Raw genomic sequence first — 17,238 nt, forward strand, 5'->3', positions numbered from 1 at the left:
CTGGTCCCCCCAGGATGCCGATCATAGGCAATTTACATCAAATGGATGCAGAAAGGGCCTGGCTGACCTACACGGATTGGAAAGAGAAGTACGGTGCGCATACGACCATCTTTTTATTACGAAGGTTCTCCTAGACTCACGCTCGTTGGACCGGAAGGAGACGTCGTATATTGTAGCATTCTTGGGCAAGACGCCATCATCCTAAATACTGAGAAGGCAGCAGAGGACCTGCTTAACCACCGGTCTAGCAACTACTCGGACCGATTGGACCTGCCTGCCATTATTGGCCCGTGAGTGCCCCTGACTTCCGCTGTGTATGTCCTATTCGCTGACGTTGAGTCTCATCCCCTAGGTACGGGCTCACAATCGACACGATCGTACTCAACCATACAGATACCTGGCGTGCCCATCGACGTGTTTTTCACCAAACACTACGGTCCGAGGCTGCCACTGCATACAGGCCCATGCAACTTCGCAGGACCGCTGAGCTGGTCGAGAGGATAACCAATTCTCCAGAGGCGTGGTGGGATCACATTAGAAGGCTCGTTGATTGTCTCAGTGAAACTTGCACAAATTAACTTATCTCTCCGCTCGAGCTAGGTTCTCAGCGTCCGTCATCTTGAGCGCTATATACGACCACGACCTCAGTGACAGTACTGAGGATGACTCTACTCTACAGACCGTTCTCACAGCGCTCGAACTATTGGTGCGGATTTTCTCTCCAAGTACTGCGATGCTGATAACTAAGATGCCAATTGGTGAGTACGATGTCCCCACTATAACATCATATAAGATGACATGGACTGTGCTACAGTAAGGTCGATCCCGACTTGGCTCCCCGGTGGCTGGGTCAATGCTAAACAAGGTCAAAAGGTCGTCGGAGACATGTTCGACGTGCCGTACAACCTATTTCGGGCAAAGCTGGTGAGTAGTTACTGGGCGTTTGCCTACCAGGACTCTATTGATCGAGACAATCTTAGGAAACTGGAGAAGCTGGAAAGTGCGTAGCGTCGGATGCGTTGGCAATGTCCCGTGACACATACAAAATGGACAATTTTGACGACGTCGTCAAAGGTGTCTGCGGTACAGCATACGCAGGTAATTCCATATATTAATCTTCTAGACTTATACTGAGTTGCACGCATTTTCCTTAGCCGGGGAAGAAACGGTACGCATGACTTTCGTAATTTATACCCCCATTGATAATTCAATAGACTGGGGCAACGCTCATCATCTTCATCCTGGCTATGGTTCTACATCCCGAGGTACAGGCGCGTGCTCAATCGGAGATAGACGAGGTTGTTGGTACAGACCGTCTTCCCGACCTTGATGACAAGGGTTCACTACCATATGTCGAAGCCATATATCGCGAGACGCTGAGATGGAAGCCCGTCGTCCCTACAGGTGAGGTGTACATGTAGCTTATTATCATTTCGTATATTCATTGAGTCACGCTAGCCATTCAACATGCAACAACGGAGGAAGATGTGTATAATGGATACTATATTCCCAAAAGTCAGATCTCCTTACCATCCGTCTTTCCTGTTTGAATGTACTGACGAATGCTTACAGAGGCGCTGGTAATCCCCAATGTTTGGTAAAGCCTCTGTCTTCCACACTCATGTATGCAAAGCTTAGTCCAGTTGTAGGGCTATGACGCAAAACCCCGACAAGTATCCGTCTCCCGCATCGTTTAACCCCTCGCGCTTCCTTGATGCGGAGGGTAATCTTAGCGGCGATGAGCCTAGCTACGTGTTTGGTTTTGGGCGCCGTATCTGCCCTGGGCGGCACCTTGCAAAAGATTCGGTTTGGTTGGCGATGGTTCGCATTCTATCTATGTTCCGCATCGAGAAGACTACGGATGCTGCCGGAAGGATGGTTGAGCCGAACCCCGAGTGGACTACCGGAATAACATCGTAAGCTGTTTGTTCATTGTTCCGTGGTATGCTGACGTCTGATCGCCATGTTTATCGCCTAAAGGTATCCCAAGGCATTCCCATGTAAAGTCGTCCCGAGATGCGAAGAAGTGTTGAAGTAGGAACAAAACATCGCACAGATACGCGAAGGAGTACCATTAAATACGTCGATAACGTAGCCGTCGCAAGGTGTCTGTCGCTCATTGTCAGATATCCATTCGATACCAAAGATATCAAGCAGCTTGGTCTCGTCGTATAATATCGAGTATGGTATGCTGAATCTTAGTTTACTAGTAGGTATTAATCGTACTGTACATGTCAAGTGCCTAAACGTGTGCTTTCACGCGTAGTAAGGAGCGGATAACCCAAGTGATACGAGAAGAAGATTTAAGGGACAATATCTCGCACGGAAGTAGAGTACTGCGGCAATACTACTCTACAAAGTTACCTACCTCTCGCGAAAACATTGCAGGGAAACGGTTTGGGGCACCTACGAAAGTTAGCCAAAAGCTCACGCATTAACCCAACGAGCAACTTACATGGTCATGCCACAAATCCATTCAGGATTTGGTTCGATCGTTCTCCCTTCAGAATCCTTGGCTTTCTCTATTCTCAGCTCTGCAAGAATGCATGCGATAGCAACCCAGAGCGACGCTTTCACGAGGTGGCGCCCTGGGCATACACGACGACCAAAACCGAAAACGAAGTCGCACTCGTCATCTGTTACGTTACCCTCGCCATCCAGAAAGCGATCGGGGTTGAACACCTCGGGATCGGGATATTTGTCAGCGTCGCGAGTCATAGCCCTGAGATGATCCATGAAACTAGTAGACAGCTTGAAAGGAAATAACACGCACCATACGTTCGGGATAACAACAGACCCTAAATGTAGTTCATAGTTAGAAATGGCCACAAAATACACGAGTGAAGTGTTCCGCTTTACCTCCCGGAATTTGATGACCACGGTAAATGTCATCGCGCTCGGATGCATGCGGGATACCTGTTGCATGTGTCAGACGTAACATATATAAGACATTGTTGAAAGTTCATATACCTAGCGGAAGGACAGGATACCACCGTAACGTCTCACGATATATTGCCTCGATGTACGGTAACGACAACGAGTCGTCAAAAGTAGGAAGACGGTCCGCATCAACGACAGTATCAATTTCGTGTTGAGCCCGACTTTGAACTTCAGGGTGCAGAGTCATAGCGAGAAAGAAAACCATAAGTGCCGAGGCTGTCTGGAAGAGTCGTTTAATGCGTCTCAACAGAAAATAACGTTCCATTTATCATCTCTCACAGTTTCGGCTCCGGCTAATGAATAGATGATTGTGAGGTTGAGCTTCATCTACATGAAAATGCACTTGACCGACCTGAGAACGCGGATCCACATGCATCTCTAACGTCGTGCTCAGGAATCTTGGCTTGAATCGAGCGCTCCAGTGCATCTATACCAATACATTCTCCTGCTTCTCCAGACACCTAGAAGAGAGGAACGTGAGGTAAAGAAGAAAAACCGGCCACATTTACTACGTACGATCCGGTTTTTGAGTTCGTCAAAGGGTACATTAACCATGTCGTCTAGCTGCCCCTTGCAGTATGCCGCATTCAGCCAGCCCCCGGGCATCCATCTTGGTATATGTCGCACTAGAAACCATTGTTCGTAAATTACGGTATGGTATATATGAGCGAACAAACTTACAAAATGGAAACGCCTTCACCAGAACAGCCGTTCCAGGCGTAACGACGTGGATTCCGGTACCATTTGCTTCTGCTACCGTTTCCAACACTGTGTCCCGGTCTTTGTCCAGTCCGACATTGTGGTCATATACGACACCCAAGATGATCGAGCCGGAGTATCTTGATAGGGCCAGAATCCTAACGTCAACCAGCCTGCCACGGTTCAAAGTGGGCAAATCGTACTTACCGATGAAAGTGCTGCAAAGCCTCGCCTGGGTAATCCTTCAAGTTATGAAGAAGCTCTAGAGCGCGCTGGGCTTGCATTGAGCGATATGCTTTCACAGGCTCCCGCCGAAGACCTTGCTGAAGGATTCGTCTGTGAAGTCGCCACGTATCGTTATGTCGCATAAAAACAGTGTCGAATGCGACACCATAGCTAGAAATCGAAGTACTGAGTCTACGGATATCGGATCGACGCAGAGTCCTAGTCGACGGCTTGGGAAACAGACACTCACAACTCCATGACGATGGACATGTTCATCCTATCGGAGTAATTGCTCGAGCGTTTTTCGAGCAAATCCTCTGCTACTTTCTCAGAGTTCAGTACGACCGCGTCCTGGCCCAAGGCCGTGTAGTACACAATATCCCCTACCAGCAGCGTTGATTCCGCGATCAACGTAGCATTGTGAGTAGTGCGACACGTACCATACAAAACTTTCCACTCTGTGTAAGTCATCCAAGGACGGACCGAGTCAATTTGTTGAGCACATCCCACCAATGGAAGAGGTTGAGGACCTGGAGGATAGCCTTTGTCGCGACGTTTACGGTGCAACCAGCTAGTAGTGGCTACAACCCCAGAGGCAGCTACGAGCACAGCCAAGATCGATAAGTGCGGGGATACCATCTAGGAGTGAGAGGTTTAGAAGGCTGAACACACGGGCTTCTACGACGTGTGTTCTTAAGTGGCATGGAATAGGACGCCACTTATCCTGTTTTGATTTCAGTGGCGTTCTGAAACGAGCAAAGGAAAAACCAAAAGGCGGTGGTGACGCCTGGGCGTTAAGTTGGGGTGAGCTTCCGATCTCTTGCGATGAACGGAACAGCAACACCCAGCGAATTAAGTCCGCTTCTTGTGGCCGCTGCGGTGATGCGATCAAGATAAAGTTTCTATTCAGCCGGAGGAATCAGCGTGACGAGAGAGGGTTCATCCTGGGAGAAAGGAAGTTGGATATGTTGATATTGGTCAACCTTTACGGGTGATCCGCAACCAGCGGTGCCCTGAAAACATCTATACGGCTTAGGTCGGTCTGGTGCGCCAATAGGTGACGCTGATAACTTGATAGCGGCGCGGTGACTAGACAAACGTAAGGGCCAAATGTTATAATTAGCTTCAAGTTTAGCATGTGTATTACCGCGTGCGTTCAGTGTAATTCCGAAACTCACCCTGTGAGAGTTTCAGAAAACACCTGCTTGATCGGAAGCAATCAGAATTCCCCAATGCACGACTTTCGTAGTTACTCACTTGATCACGTACGCTGCACCATTGATCTACGAAAGAGATGCTACCGTCGTTGGCGGCGCACTCTCGCACGGAAAATCATGCCCTGAGGTTCACAGACGCCGCTGTAAGCTCCGCTGTTGAAACTTCTGACTGAAAAAGGGAATCGAAGGCGCATTCCATCCAACAGCCCACTCGGCCCTGGACCATAACAATGTTTCCTATGGCACCACGCGTCGTGTCGATACGGAACTCCGAAGGGACGTAAGCCTGCGAAAGCAAAGCAACCGGGAGGCATCGGCCAGGATAAATGCAGCGGCCGGATCCAATGCGAGATCAAGACGTGTCATAAACGATGAAAGAGGTGCAGATGTGCTTTAATGGAAACCGAGCCAGTATGATTGATACTCAAACACGCAAGATCGGGATTACTCACATTTGCAGACTGTAACGGAGTCGTAGTACTCCATCGTGAGCAACCAGTCTTGATAGCTTAGAGTTCTGAGCAAACACGTTGGCCAGAAAGCTAGATGTACTTGTCAAATGAATCACCTGTGATATATGTCACTTATAAAAACAGACACGCCTAGCTGAAGCTCAAACCTTGACAGTGAATCCTCAGTAAACATCCGATGGGTGCCGGTGAAGCACGCGCCACTCTTTCGTCCTCGAAAGCCGCGGGCCAATTTACAGCCACCGATAAGTGAATCTCTCTTTCAAAAGGTCCTTGAGATATTGAAGGAGCATTGGTTGCATGAGTATACTGAAAGTGATGTCTGTCGAGTTTGGCAGAATTGTATTCATCAAATCAAGATACGTAAGAATTGCTGACCGTCTCAAACACGACTAGACAGCTGAAGGTTGCAGACGTTTGGCTTGGAATAGTCTGATTCTGGAGGACTGGTCTGCGTACCTAGGTCATTGCTTCACGATTTTCTCGTTTATGTCACGGGCTTTCGATACCATACCAAACAATATGCAGCACCAACCTCACCAGAGGGTTGACGTTGGCGTCGGCAATGTATCATTGAACTGAATAGCAACACATACGTAGCTTCCCTGTTGTCAACCGTATTGGGCTAGACGCGATCCAGCGCGATAATTAACCTAACATGAGCATCATATCGCGTCGCATAACAGACACGATGGAAGAGCGGAATATGCACGAGCGTGCCCGGATGTAAATTGCGAATGGCGGCAAAAGACTAGCTTCGATAGTAACCCCGCGGCTTGGCTTCGGGGCCTGTCATGGTTGGGCCTCCGCCACCTGGCTGAGAGAGCACGGTGCTAGCTAATAGTAGAGTCAGAGTGAATGATCATCAAAGTTGATGCTCTGTGGGCTCCTGGTGAGGTAGAGTTCAAGAGTTGAATTGCCTTATGAGGGAGGACCAAGGTGAACAGAATCTCCAGACGATCGAACTCTGCCAGCTAGATCCGAGTCGTGATGCGCAAATAAAATTAGTGTACACAGAGGCTTAGCTTAACAACTTGCGATGAAAATGCACCCTAGATTGGCAGCAGCCCCTCCGCGCGAGTTCGTACAGACAACGTTCCTACATGGGCATCTCGGTGATCCTTCGTGGCGCAATGCTGCATGGAAAATGCCATTGGAAACCTTCCATTGGCGAACTCGGCAATCAGACCTTAGCTCGGCTTAGGAGAAGGGCAGGATACTCACGTAGTCAACCCAACCGTCCATTCAGGGTTAGGCTCGATATCATCCACAGCTACATCTTTTACCTTCTCGATTCGGAACCTGCCGAGAACGCAGATCATGGCTGGCCATAAGGAAGCATTCGCGAAGTGCCGTCCAGGGCGGATACGACGTCCGAAGCCAAATACGTAGCTGGGTTCTCCGCCCACTAGGTTTCCATCCCCGTCGAGGAAGCGTGATGGATCAAAGGACGAAGGTGAAGGGTACCTATCGGTGTTCTGGCTCATGGCCCTGCAACACACAAAAGTGAGAAAATGAGAGGATGATAATAACTATGAGTTTACCAGACGTTGGGGATAATCAATGCACCTAGGGGGTAGATTAGTTTAGCTCTGCAGATGAAAAATGGGATATCTGCCTCTCGGGACGTATTACCCGCCACACATATCAGCTTCCGCTGTGGAATGGGTGCGATAGGTTTCCACCTCAACGTCTCGCGATAAACAGCCTCAACGTAGGGCATTGATGCGTGGCCATCGAAGTCAGGAAGTCGGTCCGGGCCAGCCACATCATCGATCTCTGCTTGAGCACGTGCTTGAACTTCGGGATAGAGAGTCATAACCAAGACGAAGATGGTGAGCGTTGCAGCCGTCTATTGCATCGTCAGCACTTGTGACACTACGCAGTTGGACCCTGTATTCACAAACCGTCTCTTCACCGGCTTCATGATTACAGGCATAATCGCGAAGATTAGGTGACAAACCATGGAATCACTGGCATACGCTGTCCCGCATACGCTATGTCCTCGACAATTTCGTCTGGATTTTCTGTATCACGAAACTTCGACAGTTCGTCTGAGGCTACAAAGTGGCTGGCTTTTCCCGCCGCCTGAACACAATGCAATCAGCAGGAGCGAAGACAGTAAAACACCTGATCACACACCACCTTCGGTTGAGACATATTGAACGGCGCATGGCACAGCTCTCCAAGCACTGTTCTGGACTGTGTGGCATTTAGCCAACTTCCTGGTAGCCAGGTGGGAATGAACCTCACTGTGACAGGAAGGTAGTTAGCGCCAGGAAAGCAGATGGTTCTTACATGTGCTCACAAAGGGGAAGCATAGTTATCAACACTGAAGTGTTCGGGGAGATGATTCGCGTCATAAGCTCAAGTCCTGTGACAATCGTCTTTAGAATGCTATCGTCTTTCACACTTTCGCTGAGCTCGTGATCAAGCGACAAGCCTCAGCTCAACAATCACTTCCCTTGCTCTGCGACAACGGTGAACGAACCTCCTTATATGGTCTCACCACGACTCTGGAGCTTTGACGATGCCATCGGCGAGTTCATCCGCTTTGCGCAACTGAATAGGCCTATATGCGGCGTCGACTTCTGACCGTAGGGTCTGGTGGAAATTGCGTCGATGAAAGCGCCAGAGATTGGAGTGACCGAGCATGATGGTGTCGAGCCCTATCCCCTATTCGATACTTCAGCGAGCAGAACATGAGCGAAACGAATAGGAAGAGACCCATGGCCCAATGCTAGCAGGCATGTCTACCCGATCCGAGGAGTTACTAGACCGGTAGCTGAGCAGATCTTCTGCGACCTTCCCTAAGCTAAGAATGATTGTGATTTTCTCGAAGATACGATAGAGCACGACGCTTGCTCCGACGTCAATCATCAACCCAAGCCAAGTACATGAAGAAAGTGTGAATATATGCGCACCGTACTTCTCTTTCCACTTTGTATAGGTGCGCAAAACTCGCGTCACGTGCATCCAATGTATGTTTTCTATCATCGGGAGCCCAGGGGGACCAGGCGGGGGCCGATCATGGCGACTCTTCCTAAGAGAGCCAATTGTAGCAGGTTGAACCGCCAAGGTGCAGACTAAGTAGCACGGAGAACAGGAGACTCGGAGTTGACCAAGGGCAGTTAAGCAAGCGTATTTAAGCGAAACAGAAGAGGCTGTGGACAGGCGTATGTTATCAAAGGCTCATGCATGTACTTGGAACTGAGCAAAATATTGTGAGTCACCTGTCTGCGACGCGGTCGGTGAACTAGAAGTGGGGATTCACCCGCTCGAAACGACGGTTCGCGCCGACTCGGGCGTGCACGTGAAAGCGCGTCTCCGCTTTAAGCGCAGGTTAGCTTCTCGGCCCATCGGACCGGAAGCGGCAACGCCGTGATCGCGATATTTACCGGAGTTCACGTTCAGGCCGTCGATTCTCATCTTGCGCAAGCGAGTCGCTCTGGTATCGCCCCTACAATGGACGAGCCCTTGCCTCAAGGAATTGCAGATCTGTTTCTGGACGCTTAGATGGACCAATTCAGGGGTTTATTCGCTAGAATAATTGACCCTCACGAGGACCCGCGATTCGTGCTGCAAGTTACGGTGTGTAGACATCCCTGTCGCGAGCTCATTACTACTGAGTACTGTGCCCTAACTACTAATGATTCCTCTCAGAACCGTGTAAACTATCTCTTCATGAAGGAAGCCCTCGATCAAGGAGGGAACGATCGTGGTTCTCAAATCAAATCCACTGCGGCAATACTGCTTAGCGCCGGTTTGATAAGCACAATGATGACGATAGCAAGGAAGGATTGGCCTGCGCTCCAAGTCCACAGAGAAAGGATCATGGCTCAGTATTATGCTCTAGAGGCACTTCGCAACTTAGTCCGGATCTGTGACGACTCTGAACGGCGACAGCTGGGGGAAGACCTGTTAGAGGAGGACATAGTGGGACTATGCCTGCAGGTGCGTACATATTGAATCTAATAGACATTACCGAAAAGGTTTACGCTCTCGTACCGTCCCATATCGTACCTTAGCTCTTACATCGGTATCCCTGTATCTTGCACGAAGCCGTCACCAATCTTTTACGAGCGTTGGCAGGGGACGCCTTTCTCGGCAACAAACTATCCTCCTCGGTAGTTGCTGATGCTATTGAAGGTGTTTGTCGGTATGCTCTAGCAGGGCCAGATTATGTGATCTCTCAGATGCTCGATCCGTTAACTACTTGGCAAAGCTCTGTCTTTCCTGACTCGGGCGGAGTGGTAAGTCAGATGATATCCTGTCAAGTATGGGTAGTACGTTGTCTTCTGAACGGACATGAATCAGATACCCATGGACAAAGCAGCAAGGTTTGCACCTCTGTATTACTCCATGATTCAAGATAACGCGGTCGGGATTGCGTACGCACTGATGGGAGTCTTTCCGTCTCACACCCCGAAATTCTGCCTTGAGATCCTACAGAAAACGCCACATATAATCGACCTTTTGCTTGATTGTGCAGTTCTCGATCGCTACCCACGCAATCCAGAGGCACAGACTTGCATGCTGGCTTGCGAGACACTGGCACTCCTCCTGCAATGGCCATGTAATGTGGTGCCGGGGGTTCCATCACCCTTGGATAAAGCTTTCAAGGTGCAAGAGTGGAAGGCGATGCTGCAGATGATGTCCATCTTTACGTCGCGCGGGGATTGGTTCGAGAAGCTTATCGAGGTGTGGATGCACGTTCAAGAAGAAGACATGATGCAGGTTCAAAGGTACGTCCCTTTATATTATATAGACAACGAAAAAGTCCTTTTGGCTAACGGCTGGTACGTAGAGATGTTGCCAAGCTCGGCACTGCAGATCCTGGAGAGCTACCATCTCCACCGAGCCTCCAAGGCGTTGTAACCATCTACGGAGATCGTGGTATATTTTACGTCAGCTTCAATACTGAGATTTGCTTAACGTACCTTTTTTGGTTGATGGCAGGCACTATTCGCAGTATCGTCTTGCGTCTGATCGCGACACTCACACACGCGGCAGAATCATGCGGCATAACGAATGCACAGATTGAATCTTTCCTTCACGTCGCCTACCTTTCTGGCAGCAAAGGAAAAACTCCAGAGCAGTGTACATCCTACCAGGAAAGGCTTGAAGCAACTGAGTACGGTGCGGAGCTTTTCCTCTACACCACAGGTAGCGATGCCACGGAGAGCGCCACAGGCCAATGTCGGGTTGGAGGTAGCGTTGCTATTGAGGGCCCCGTTACAATCGCATCACAACATGTCCTCGGGCCAACTGCGCTTGTTCGATTGCTTGTTGTCCTGGCACAGCGAAAGGCTCTTGACGGCATACAGACCCTTAAGAAGGCCCCGGCCGGGCTCTCGACGTCCACGTCGCTGAATCAGGTCCAACACATCACACATCCCGATATCATCCGCCGAATCATAAATATATCGCAATCGCGTATACTCGAACGAACGGAGCGAGGGCGACAACGCATCAAGGAGAAGAAAGATGATGCCGACATCAATCTAGCTTGTTCGATGTTTGTCAGCTCAGCCGAGCTAGCAGCAGCTGTGGTCGCGCTGGATACATACACGGAGGGAGTTTACGCAGCCGAGGCGCTCGGAGCACGGAAACAGCTTGTCATTGCTCTTGGGAATGCGTCACAGATGGCGCTCAACCTTGGGTATTATCAACGTGCACTACACTACGGTTGTGGCGCTGTCAGCGCAGCGGAGGATATACCTGTTGAGGAAGGCTTGAATCCCAGCATCACTGAGAAAAACCAGCGAAGGATTAATCAAGCTAATGAAGGACTTCAGTGTCGTTAGCATCAAGGATGTATGGTCGCGGAACTTGACTATTCGTCCTTCGCCATTCTTTCAATACTCACAAGGTGAGCAGGGCGGGTAGCTAGTTGTCTGTAGAGAGACTTCGTGTGCGTATAAGAGAAGCAAGTGAACACGATCAGGGGATTGCGTTGGAGAATACAAATGTATGATTTTTGGGGAGCAACACCGCGTAACAATGATATCCATGAAGCAGAGTTGTTGTTGAGAGCAAGTTGAGAGCGTAACATTGGCTTAGCAGAAGCAAAGAAAGGCAGAGCTGATATCGTATCCGACAGACGGGATTACTTGACTCTGGTCTATTGCTTATCCTCATCTATAGACTGTCTTCGGCACATAAAGCGTCGTTGATGATGCTTGTACGCTCAACGCTACGAAGGGTACAAGAGCCTCTAAGCGGGAAGCACGACGGATAGTTTAGGGCCGGTATGCCAGCGTAGACAGTACATAGCGTGTTCATGTCTGTTCGCTTCTGGTTGCTTGCTTGACCCAACTTGCTCTACGAGGTTCGGCCCTCTCCTCCTCGTCGTTTCCAATACTGACTGTCCCTCCGGTAATTCCATAGTTGAGTATCTTGCCATAGCGATCGTTCTATCGAGCGTTGTTAGAACGCCGTCTCTGTCGTCGAGGTAGTTGTGTATGAGGGCATGTGCCCAACGCCCCCATTTATATCCTCTCCCGATGGAGACCTGGCCACATCCTGTTCCCTATGTCATGGTTACCCTTTTCATGGTAAGTTCTAGCCAGCGACGACTCGCAAAGTGCACCTGATCCACGTTTCTGCTCATATACGTAATAGGTCATGTCCATATCCAGGTATGGTGCAGTCCATATTAGCCTGGCCCCTGCTCTATCGAGCCGTTGTATCTTGAACCCATGTCGCCCATCAACTACTATAACACGTTCTCGTATTTCGTGGCCGCCGTTGGATTTGCGATAACCATCAGTGTCTTTCGGAAGCGTCGCGATCATAAGCTTCCCCCTGGCCCTTCCGGCCTTCCGTTCATAGGAAATGTGCACCAGCTGGACACCGCGAAGGTGTAGGCGACATACACGGAGTGGAAGGAGAAGTATGGTGCCCATATACTCATGTTCTATCTACTGACGGTTCTCGGGTTAACACACAAGGATCGGAAAGGTGACATTATGTACTGTCGCATCCTCGGACAAGATGTGATCGTCCTTATTTCAGAGAAGGTCGCCCAAGATCTGCTCAATCAGTGGTCCAGCAACTACTCAGACCGGATAGAGATGCCTGCTCTCACTGATCCGTGAGTCTTCCCGATTCATTTGGTGATTATCCTACTCGCTGACGTCGAGGGCCGGACCACAGGTATGGACTGACCTATAACACCGCCCTTCTCGGTCACTCAGACTCCTGGCGTTTCCATCGACGTATCTTCCATCAAACTCTACGGTCCAACGTTGCCGTTGCATATAGGCCTATGCAGCTGGTCAAGACTGCCGAGCTGGTCGAGAACATTGCCAAGTCACCAGAGGCGTGGTGGGACCATACCAGAAGGTTCGTTGCTTATTATGGCAACGGACTCTGGTTAGGCTGACCTGACTATACGTCCTGGTTCAGGTTCTCAGCGGGAGTTATCTTGAGTGCCATGTATGATCATGAGCTCAGCGGCACTACAGAGGATGATGGTGTTCTGAAGACGGTGGCCACGGCATTGCAACTCCTGACTCGGCTTTTCACCCCTGAAACTGCGATGCTGATAACCATGTTTCCGATTGGTGAGCGCGAGAGGGGGTCGCTAGCTACGAACTAGCTGACGGAGAGCTTTAACATAGTAAAGTCCATCCCGACCTGGCTTCCAGGTGGCTGGCTCAATGTTGTACACTGCAAAAATGTCATTGGGGAGATGTACCATGGACCGTTCAATATGCTTGAAGCCAGACTGGTGCGTAGTTGATCATTGGCTCGTCAGTGTTCCGTTGATCATGGTCTCTTCAGGACGCTGGCGAAGCTAACCAATGTGTGGCGTCCGACGCGCTGACAAGGTTTCGTAATACGGACAAGATAGATAACCTGGATGACGTTGTTAGAGGCGTGTGCGGGACCGCGTATGCAGGTCACTCCTGGCTTTCATCATTTCAACTCCATGCTCACTCTTGTTCCCATGATATTTAGCCGGGGAGGAGACGGTGCGCTAGAGACTATGCTATGGGGTCGAGCTGACGATGCAATAGACTGGGGCAACGGTCATCATCTTTATGTTGGCCATGACCTTGTATCCGGAGGTGCAAGCACGAGCTCAAGCGGAGATTGATGAGGTCGTTGGGACAGACCGACTTCCGGATTTCGAAGACAGAACGTCACTGCCTTACCTCGAGGCCGTATACTGTGAGACTCTGAGGTGGAGGCCAGTCGCACCCACTGGTAAGGCATGAATATAGTCGATCGCCATTGCGTACATTGATCCAGCCACAACAGGCATTCAACATGCGACGACGGATGCAGACGTGTATAACGGGTACTACATCCCAAAAGGTAATGTCTTGCTTTGGGTTCGTCATTCTTGCTAATGCACTGTGATTATCTCCGTAGGAGCATTGGTTATCTCTAATATCTGGTAAAGCACGCATTCCTTCTGACGCATACGTGTACGAGTACGCTCAGCCTTGTGCTATAGGGCCATGTCTCAGAACCCTGACAAGTATCCATCTCCCTCATCATTCGATCCCTCTCGCTTTCTCGACGCTGACGGTAGCCTCGTCGGTAATGAGCCCGAATATGCGTTTGGATTCGGCCGGCGTATCTGTCCTGGGAGACACCTTGCGAATGGATCGGTTTGGTCAGCGATGGCTCGCATCCTTTCGGTGTTCCAAATCGAAAAGGCAAAGGATGCAGCCGGTAACGTTATTTACCCAGACCCTGAGTGGACTTTGGGATTGACAACGTGAGTTAATCATGTTTTATTCATGTCAATGTCTGACTGCCAAGTTCGTCCCGTGAAGGTTCCCCAAGCCGTTTCCGTGCAAGATCACGCAGCGAAGGGTAGATGTGCCAAAGTAGCTTACAGTATGTTCCCGCTATACACGGATTTTCTGCTACCGGGTCTTTCGAGTAGGCTGTCAGGTGTTTTCAAGCGTAATGTACGTTGTTTGTTTCCAACTACAGAGACAGTCTTCTTTTCGATATTTTTGCGGCGTTCTTGCGTTTAGGAGTTGTGTCTTCTTGGCCCCGGCGATCGCTATACAGGGGTCGTGACGGGTAGTAGTAGTGTGCGTCCCACTTTGGCAGAAGCGGCGGGCCTGCGGACCTTCCTGTCGCTGACGTGAATGATGCGACACTGTCATAGGTAGTCTGAATAAGATGGAAGATCAACCGCGTCAAAGCGCGTATTATCGTCACGTATGCAGCGCTGTGATAAGGGACACGATACTCTCAAGTGAGAAGCGCTACGGACAACGAAGGCCAATTCCCAAGGGCATAGCGTTAGTGCAGTCCCACAATATTTACATGGATGATACTTCTGCTATGTACATTGGGCCCCCGTTCGTTAAAAATACTCGTTGACTTGTGCTGAGTAAAGTGGTATGCACATTACATAGTACGGATAGCGATCGCATGGGTACCATTAACCAATTCGATTTGGGCATCCACGGTGCTCTTCTACTACTCCCTTCGCACTGTGATCGTACACGGAAACGATTTGGGACAGTATCTTTGAACAAAATCCGCGTTTATGAGCGCTGTTCTAAAGACAAAAGTCGGCCACAACTCACGTAGTGACACCATCTGTCCACTCGGGGTCTGGTTCTATGGCATTCCCAGCTGCATCATGAGCCTTCTCCACATGAAAAGCAGCCAAAATTCGAACGATAGCTGACCAGAGCGAGTTTTTGGCGAGGTGCCTGCCAGGGCAGATACGGCGTCCAAAACCAAATACATAGTCCGGCTCATTGTTCAAGAGACTTCCATCAACGTCAAGAAAGCGCGATGGGCTGAACGAGAAGGGAGATGGATACTTGTCCGGGTTGTGGGATATAGCCCTACATGCGTGTAAGTTCAGAGATGAGAGAAGGAAAACAAGGATCGTACCAGACGTTGGGGAAAACCAGCGCTCCTTAGCGAAAAAATCAACTTAGCTTCAGCAAGATGCAACAAGAGAACAAAACATGTCACCCTTGTGAATATGAAATCCCCTGTACGTATCTGCTTTCGTTGCAGTGTTTGGGACGCCTATGCAGCTTCATGGATAGTGCAATCACCCATGATTAAACGGCTCACCGATTGGAGTGAATGACATTTAGCGCCTCACCCAAGTACGCCAGACCACAAGCACCCTTAATCAGATCTTCAAAGTTTTCTACCTTGTCCGTGTTGCGGAAGTGCAAAAGCGCGTGAGATGCAACACAATGATTGGCCTGCCCGGTCACCTATATGCGATTCTAGGTTAGTCCTCAGAGACAAGCATCGACCGCGGCTGACGCACAAGCTTGTCTTCGAGCATTTTGAGAGGTAGTTCGAACAGCTGCGTCACTCGCTCTCGGAAACGCGCCGCGTTGAACCGTCTGCCCGGAAGCCACTTACTGCAGGATCCGTGTATGAGCTCAGCGTTGATTCGCAAAACGTACGAGGCAGTACTCACGGAATGGAAACATGGACAACAGCAAGACGATTTGAGTAGATAGAATTTTGCTCATCATTTCGGTGGCTGTAGCAAACGTGCGCAAGACAGGGTCATCCTGTGCGTTGCTTCCGGGTGTATGGTCGTAAACCACACCAAGGATGACGGAAGTCGAGAACCTGAAAGATGGGATCGTGTTTAATGTGGTACACTTTGCTCAATCGGGTCCACGACGCACCTCCGAATATGGTCCCACCACGCTTCAGGTTCCCTCGCAAATTCTCCAACTAACTCCTGCGCTTTGCGAAGCTGTATTGGCCTGTACGCTGTCACGGCATCGGACCCTAACGTCTGGTTGAGAATGCGCCGGTGCGCCCTCCAAGTCTTGCCGCGCTTAAGCGCTGCAGTGTTAAGCCAAAGACCATAGCTAAAGAGTGCATCTGAACGGAACGTGAGCACTTAAACACGTGTCTCCAAAATTCAACACAAGACGAAGCGTACGCGTCAAACACAGGTGTTATATCCTGGCGATCCGAGTAGTTACTCGAACGGTTCTTGAGGAGGTCGTCAGCAACCTGTTGCGAGTTGAGGACGATCGCGTCTTGGCCGAGGATTCGTAAGTACACGATGTCGCCTGCCAGTGGCAAGTTCAGTCACGAGGGTTTGCTCACGAATAAGCGCATGAAGCATACCATATGTCTTTTTCCACTCCATACACGTGAGCCAAGGGCGCTTCGAATTTAACTGATGCATGTTGCCGATGAAAGGCAGTTCACGAGGACCTGGCGGCAAGGGCAGTTGCTTGTCGGAACGCTTGCGGCGGATCTTAGCAACGCCGAGTAAGGATCCAGCAATGAACGCAGCCAAGGCACTAAAGCTGATGAGGGACATGGGGTGAGGAAACATGGTTTGCCAGACAGAAACGTCGACATACTTATGCTAGCTCATCTCTAAAGATAGCAAGGTGCGATACGTGAAATTAATGAAGAGGTTCATTAAGCAACGCCAGCGATCTGGATACGAAATCAGCAGCTCCGAGACCTGGGCCTGAAGGAAAACCCGCGGCACGAGTTCTCAGCGTTGGACATGAATGGGTTATGGCGAGATGTTTGGTAGCAGTGAGGAGCTGGTAAACACAAGAGGCGCGCAGTGAGGATATATTGTGGATCGGCGCTTCTTTTGACGCCAGGTGGAACCCCCATACCAAGTTCTCAGTGGCAAACTGTCAAAACGTTGAAGACGTCAAGGTGGCCATGAATTGAGTGATGGAGCTCGAGCT

At 50.0% G+C, this 17,238-nt stretch overlaps 6 protein-coding genes across 6 annotated transcripts; 3 read left to right on the forward strand and 3 right to left on the reverse strand.

Moving 5' to 3' along the window:
• Positions 1-14: 14 nt before the first annotated feature.
• Positions 15-2,067, forward strand: CONPUDRAFT_170390 (cytochrome P450; the record flags this gene model as incomplete). Its single annotated transcript, XM_007777648.1, has 12 exons — positions 15-93; positions 158-290; positions 353-541; positions 601-758; positions 815-924; positions 981-1,098; positions 1,155-1,168; positions 1,215-1,404; positions 1,459-1,515; positions 1,573-1,597; positions 1,650-1,916; positions 1,981-2,067. The coding sequence occupies 12 exons, from the start codon at positions 15-17 to the stop codon at positions 2,036-2,038; spliced, it is 1,398 nt and encodes a 465-aa protein (XP_007775838.1). The 3' UTR covers positions 2,039-2,067.
• A 101-nt stretch (positions 2,068-2,168) lies between these two features.
• CONPUDRAFT_170391 (cytochrome P450) lies at positions 2,169-4,907 on the reverse strand. Its single transcript, XM_007777649.1, has 12 exons — positions 4,305-4,907; positions 4,115-4,247; positions 3,847-4,035; positions 3,622-3,779; positions 3,457-3,566; positions 3,293-3,401; positions 3,220-3,233; positions 2,971-3,160; positions 2,860-2,916; positions 2,774-2,798; positions 2,456-2,722; positions 2,169-2,406 (listed from the first exon to the last, which is right to left on the reverse strand). Exons 1-12 carry the CDS (start codon positions 4,501-4,503, stop codon positions 2,361-2,363), a joined length of 1,497 nt encoding a protein of 498 aa, XP_007775839.1. The 5' UTR covers positions 4,504-4,907; the 3' UTR covers positions 2,169-2,360.
• A 1,864-nt stretch (positions 4,908-6,771) lies between these two features.
• On the reverse strand, positions 6,772-7,711 carry CONPUDRAFT_160508 (cytochrome P450; the record flags this gene model as incomplete). Its single annotated transcript, XM_007777650.1, has 6 exons — positions 6,772-7,042; positions 7,096-7,120; positions 7,187-7,403; positions 7,459-7,472; positions 7,534-7,639; positions 7,694-7,711. 6 exons carry the CDS (start codon positions 7,709-7,711, stop codon positions 6,772-6,774), a joined length of 651 nt encoding a protein of 216 aa, XP_007775840.1.
• A 1,674-nt stretch (positions 7,712-9,385) lies between these two features.
• Positions 9,386-11,358, forward strand: CONPUDRAFT_160509 (uncharacterized protein; the record flags this gene model as incomplete). Its single annotated transcript, XM_007777651.1, has 5 exons — positions 9,386-9,505; positions 9,580-9,804; positions 9,869-10,296; positions 10,359-10,447; positions 10,511-11,358. The coding sequence occupies 5 exons, from the start codon at positions 9,386-9,388 to the stop codon at positions 11,356-11,358; spliced, it is 1,710 nt and encodes a 569-aa protein (XP_007775841.1).
• Positions 11,359-12,252: 894 nt separating this feature from the next.
• Positions 12,253-14,496, forward strand: CONPUDRAFT_170394 (cytochrome P450; the record flags this gene model as incomplete). Its single annotated transcript, XM_007777652.1, has 12 exons — positions 12,253-12,414; positions 12,505-12,647; positions 12,710-12,898; positions 12,962-13,119; positions 13,177-13,286; positions 13,340-13,457; positions 13,517-13,530; positions 13,576-13,765; positions 13,820-13,876; positions 13,934-13,958; positions 14,019-14,285; positions 14,344-14,496. 12 exons carry the CDS (start codon positions 12,253-12,255, stop codon positions 14,399-14,401), a joined length of 1,491 nt encoding a protein of 496 aa, XP_007775842.1. The 3' UTR covers positions 14,402-14,496.
• Positions 14,497-15,110: 614 nt separating this feature from the next.
• Positions 15,111-16,850, reverse strand: CONPUDRAFT_160511 (cytochrome P450; the record flags this gene model as incomplete). Its single annotated transcript, XM_007777653.1, has 7 exons — positions 15,111-15,381; positions 15,620-15,768; positions 15,825-15,917; positions 15,967-16,138; positions 16,198-16,386; positions 16,461-16,593; positions 16,652-16,850. 7 exons carry the CDS (start codon positions 16,848-16,850, stop codon positions 15,111-15,113), a joined length of 1,206 nt encoding a protein of 401 aa, XP_007775843.1.
• Between the last annotated feature and the right edge of the window lie 388 nt (positions 16,851-17,238).

Source organism: Coniophora puteana (assembly GCF_000271625.1).
Source record: "Coniophora puteana RWD-64-598 SS2 unplaced genomic scaffold CONPUscaffold_24, whole genome shotgun sequence".
Taxonomy (NCBI): Eukaryota; Fungi; Basidiomycota; class Agaricomycetes; order Boletales; family Coniophoraceae; genus Coniophora; species Coniophora puteana.

What these genes read in the sequence shown, in the direction of transcription:
- CONPUDRAFT_170391 (XM_007777649.1), bottom strand. Translation starts at nt 4,503, where the DNA reads ATGGTATCCCCGCACTTATCGATCTTGGCTGTGCTCGTAGCTGCCTCT. An exon ending in ACGAACTCAAAAACCGGATC is followed by an intron (nt 3,402 to 3,456) that starts GTACGTAGTAAA and finishes CCTCTCTTCTAG; the next exon opens with GTGTCTGGAGAAGCAGGAGA. An exon ending in GTATCCTGTCCTTCCGCTAG is followed by an intron (nt 2,917 to 2,970) that starts GTATATGAACTT and finishes CACATGCAACAG; the next exon opens with GTATCCCGCATGCATCCGAG.